The 5262-nt window shown below is 50.5% G+C and overlaps 1 protein-coding gene across 1 annotated transcript; it reads right to left on the minus strand.

Moving 5' to 3' along the window:
• Window positions 1-3243: 3243 nt before the first annotated feature.
• LYZ (lysozyme) lies at window positions 3244-4948 on the minus strand. The gene is given in 4 exon segments (NM_001245506.1): window positions 3244-3522; window positions 3939-4017; window positions 4252-4410; window positions 4750-4948. Coding segments are annotated over 4 exon segments (450 nt in total). The 5' UTR covers window positions 4901-4948; the 3' UTR covers window positions 3244-3461.
• Window positions 4949-5262: the final 314 nt, after the last annotated feature.

Raw genomic sequence — 5262 nt, forward strand, 5'->3', positions numbered from 1 at the left:
TCCCAATTAGAAGCACAGGTGATGAAGTGGTTCAACCCTGTGATGGATTTTCACTGTCTGAACGCCAGCAGCAACAACAAACAGAACCAGAGACTCAGTGACAGCCAGGACCAGAGACCCACTGACCCAGAACTGCTGACCCAGAACCACAGATCCAGTCCCAGACCCACTGAGGCAGTCCTAGCGCCAGCCCCAGAGTCCCAGTCTCAGTCCCAGGCCCAGGCCCAGACCCACAGTCCCACAGTCACACAGTCCCAATTCCATTCCCATTCCCATTCCCAGTCTCAGTCCCAGTGCCAGTTCCAGTCCCAGTCCCAGTCCCAATCCCAGTCCCAGTCCCAGTCCCAGTCCCAGTCCCAGTCCCAGTCCCACAGTCCCATTCCCATTCCAAATCCCATTCCCATTCCAAATCCCATTCCCATTCCTATTCCCATTCCCATTCCCATTCCAAATCCTATTCCCAGTCCCAGTCCCATTCCAAATCCCATTCCCATTCCCATTCCCATTCCCATTCCCATTCCCAATCCCATTCCCAGTCCCATTCCCATTCCCATTCCCATTCCCATTCCCATTCCAAATCACGTTCCCATTCCCAGTTCCATTCCCAGTCCCATTCCCACTCCAAATCCCATTCCCATTCCCATTCCCATTTCCATTCCCAGTCCCATTCCCAGTCCCATTCCCATTCCCATTCCCAATCCCATTCCCATTCCCATTCCCATTCCCATTCCCATTCCCATTCCCATTCCAAATCCCGTTCCCATTCCCATTCCCATTCCCATTCCCATTCCAAATCCCATTCCCATTCCCATTCCCATTCCCATTCCCATTCCAAATCCCATTCCCATTCCCATTCCCATTCCCATTCCAAATCCCATTCCCATTCCCATTCCCATTCCCATTCCCATTCCCATTCCAAATCCCATTCCCATTCCCATTCCCATTCCCAGTCCCATTCCCATTCCCATTCCCAGTCCCATTCCCAGTCCCATTCCCAGTCCCAGTCCCAGTCCCATTCCCATTCCCAGCTCGGGCCCTTTCCCCTCCGCTGCAGTTCCGGCCGTGGCCGCCAGGGGCGCTGGCGGCTCCTGGCCGGGCGGGGCGGGAGCGGTGATTCCGCCGCGCCTGCAGGGGGCGCTGTGCCGTGAGCTCGGCCGCGGCTCCCTCAGGCGGAGAGGGAGAAGGGAATTCCTCACAAATTCCTCACAAATTCCTCACAAATTCCTCACAAACAGAGCCCTGGGGAAGGGCAGGGAGATGGAGAAGGGAATTCCTCACAAATTCCTCACAAACAGAGCCCTGGGGCAGGGCAGGGAGATGGAGAAGGGAATTCCTCACAAATTCCTCACAAACAGCCCTGGGGCAGGGCAGGGAGATGGAGAAGGGAATTCCTCACAAATTCCTCACAAATTCCTCACAAATTCCTCCCAAACAGCCCTGGGGCAGGGCCCGGTGCCCCTCAGGATGATGAGGAGATGGAGAAGGGAATTCCTCCCAAATTCCTCCCAAACAGCCCTGGGGCAGGGCAGGGAGATGGAGAAGGGAATCTCTCACAAATAGCCCTGGGGCAGGGCAGGGAGATGGAGAAGGGAATTCCTCCCAAATTCCTCCCAAACAGCCCTGGGGCAGGGCCCGGTGCCCCTCAGGATGATGAGGAGATGGAGAAGGGAATTCCTCACAAATTCCTCACAAATTCCTCACAAATTTCTCCCAAACAGCCCTGGGGCAGGGCCCGGTGCCCTCCATGGCGAGAGGGGCTCTGGCCGCAGCCTCGGAGCAGCGGTGGAGCGGCGCACCCGGCGTGGGGAACAAAATGTGGCAGAAACTCGGAGCCGCAGCAGAGCCGTGGGGTGCCCTGGCAGGCACGGGCTGCTGGGTTAAAGTGTGGTGAAAAACCCCGAGCAAGGGCAGAAAACAGCGGGGCTGGGCAGCGGCAGACAGGCTTCGCAAGCAGCTGCCACACGAAGCCGGGAGATGCTCGCTCTGCGAAGGGAGATGGGGCTGTGGTCCCCTTCCCAGCGAGGCTGGGTGTTGAAAGGTCCCCGTTCTTGCAAGCAGAATCTCACCCACAGTAAGGAGAAGCAGTGCAGGACAAAATCTGCACAGTGGCAGCAAATCCTCTGCGCAGCAACATTCCAGCACCAAAACTCCGCCTGTCTCCACTGTGATCCCAAGAGAGAGCACGAGAGAGCTGAGCTTCACCCCAATCCCCCAGCCAAAATCTCGCAGCATCTCTGCCCTTCTCAAGAGAAGCCCCCCAGCTGAGAGACTGTAGCAAACTACACCCCTTCCCTGGCCACTTTGTCCATATCTTTTGTCTCTCTTGAATATCTGTGTCTCAGTTTGAGAGTTACCCCAGGACAATCCATGCTCCCATCTCTTAGGCAACAAATGGGAGAAAAATTCCATGAGAGAAAGAAAATGAAAAGGAAAAATCCTAACCTCTGACACTGGGGAAAAGGGGAAGAGGGACTTCTGGCAAGTTTACTTTCAGCTTTTTTTCTTAAGATGCATCCATCTAAACAAACGTGCCTTTAACGGTTGGTTTACACATTCACACAAGACATGAGTTTAAGCATCCCTTTATTGCATAAGCACCAAAGAAGTCATTGCTCCCCTGGCAGCAGCAGAAAGCACATGAAAAAATAAACGTGGTTTTTCAGTGTTATCACCTTTCATTCATGCACTGTTTCTGAATCCAGCTTTCATTTGGAAAAACTAAACAGCAAAACATTTCCCTTCCCTAGCCTTTCCAACCCATCGTTTCCTCACAGAAACGCTGCCTGCACTCTAGGCTGTGTTTGATTGACTTCCTCAAAGAAAGATAAGAAATGCTGTATTCCCTCAGGCCAAGTGCCCGCATGTTTCAGTGCCCTATCCCTCATACCAGCCGGGAGCAGATGCTCAGATAAATTTAAGGAGTAATGTCACATTTCAGCATAGTTTTCTCTCTCTGTGGCAGTGATGTGTCTTAATCAGTGACTGTCTTGGTCATAAAGCAACATAATTCTGCATGTCTTACACAGTATTCATTAAACTTTTGTATTTTCTCACTACAGACACTCCAATAAGAATGGGCAAAAAAATAAAGGGGAGGGAGGAGAGGAGGAAGGGAGGGGTGAAGAAGAACAGAGAAAGATACAAAAGGAGAGAGAAATCCTTAATGTTGCTAAGCCCTGGTAGGTCAACAAAATCTGCAGTCAGGATTATGCAAGTAAATCAAGACTGAAACTCCACAAACAGTGGCTTGTTGCTACACCAGTTTTTATTAAGCTGTGAGCTGAAAGTTCTCTGTCTGCGTTGCAACAGTGTGAAGGCCTCCAGAGTTAGCACTAGACAGTGCCCACTCTGTCTTATCTGGCTTATACTGCTTTTAATTCCCCACACCCATGCATTTCCCTGGCCTCTCCATTCTCCACCTCTGGTGATCCTTCGGAAACGATCGCCACCCGTGGAGCAATTTAGCAGCCCCTGACAAAGGAACTCAGGTCTTTGCCCCGGCAATGGTTTTTCCAGCCATACCTGAAAAAGCAAATACATTGTGTAACTTGAGGAGTTTGATTATGATTGAATTGGTTATGAAAACAGACTTGGTTAATCTTTGAGAGTCTTGGGTGAAGACTCTCAAAGATCTCTCTGAAAGATACAAATAAATGGAAATTATTATGAGCTCAATCTAAGAGAGCTGGGGGAAGGGGAAGAAAACAAAAAAGGAGAGCTCTGGGAGAGGAGGGCAATTTAGGGAATTAGAGCAGGTGCTGCTAGACAGGACTCCTATCTTCTCCTTCCCCAGAGCTCTCCTTCTTTGGAGAGGAGAACCAAATCCACCAAATCCAGCTTCCCATCCATTGATCCCCTGGCCTCCCTCAGTCAATAGCAGGACTGTCTTTGATCTCCTCTGCCCACCCTTCCCCAGTGTCCACTGCAAATATCCTTACCAGGGACTGAGGCCATGAGCCTCGCGGGCAATCTTCTTGGCACACCGAATATCATCCCCAAGATTATCATCTTGCAGTTCTGTAGAGAAGGGAGAAAAGATCAGTGTGGAGGAAAGCAGGGCAGAGGAAGAGCAGGGACAGACTGGCAGAAGGAAAGGTGTCCATCAGGAAGGATAGGTGGGACACTGAGAAGATGGATGGAAGAAGGACAGATAGAAATGCCCAGAGCAGCTGCTAGGTGGGTGTCATGGACAGAGCAGGTGCTTTCATGGAATGAACAAAGACAGGTTCTTTGTTCTGTCCTGCCACTTACTTGAGCAACTGATTTTGCAGGCATTCTTGGATCCAGAGGTCTTGCCATCGTTGCACCAGTACTTGCTGTTGATCTGGAAGATGCCGTAGTCCCTGCTTGGACCATTGTTATTGTACGCTTTCGTGTTATAATCACTCTCATGTTTCACCAGGCACATCCCTGCAGGAGGAAGAGAGATCCCAGAGGAGAGCATGAAGATATGCTGAGTGTAAATTAGAGGAAAGATATGACAATATTCAGGATGCATGAAGTGCTGGAGAAGTAATTAAACTGGAGATACCATAATCTTGAGAACAGGATGGGTAAATTCTTGGAAGGACAAAGCTCTAGATGAGTATTTGTAATGTGAAATATAGAAGGGAGCAAGGAAGGGGATGAGGAAAAGATGAAGTCAAAGAAATGGAGGGACAGAATAGTACTGCTGGAAGATCAAAAAGAAGTTGAGAGGGACAGAGGTGGTACAGGCAGAGGGGTGCAATGGTAGCTCATTATACTCACAGTCAGCAACAGTTGTGCCCTCGAAGCCCTCAAAGCCATTCTGACGTAGAATCTTCACCATCTCACATCTGGGAATTTTTTTTCCCTGGGTGCCTGGCAGAGCCAGGCCAAGGAAAACAAGAAAGCCAAGGAAGAGCATTGACTTTCTCATCTCGCACTCCACAGCTAGATGTGCCAAAGCAGTTTGAGCTGCCTGTCTGCCAGGACTGCCAGCAGTGCCAGCCTTTTATTCCTGCTCCCAGGGGGAGGATCAGCTGGTTAAGCAAGCATATCTGGGAAGTCTGGGCAGTCTTTACAGTAACAAGCCAATAAGGAAGTGGGCCAAGCTCCAAAACAAATTCCTGGAAGGTGCCAGTACCTATATCCCTGGTCCTTCAAGGCTGGGGTATATGTCTTCCCCAGACAACCCAGCAGTCCTCGGCTGGATATTATCCCAAATGTCATGGATCAAAAGCTGTAGCTCCCTTGTGTGAGTGTCATGGTTTAACCCCAGCAGTGTGATAGGTCACTCAA

The sequence above is a fragment of the Taeniopygia guttata genome, chromosome 26, assembly GCF_048771995.1.
Source record: "Taeniopygia guttata chromosome 26, bTaeGut7.mat, whole genome shotgun sequence".
NCBI lineage: Eukaryota > Metazoa > Chordata > Aves > Passeriformes > Estrildidae > Taeniopygia > Taeniopygia guttata.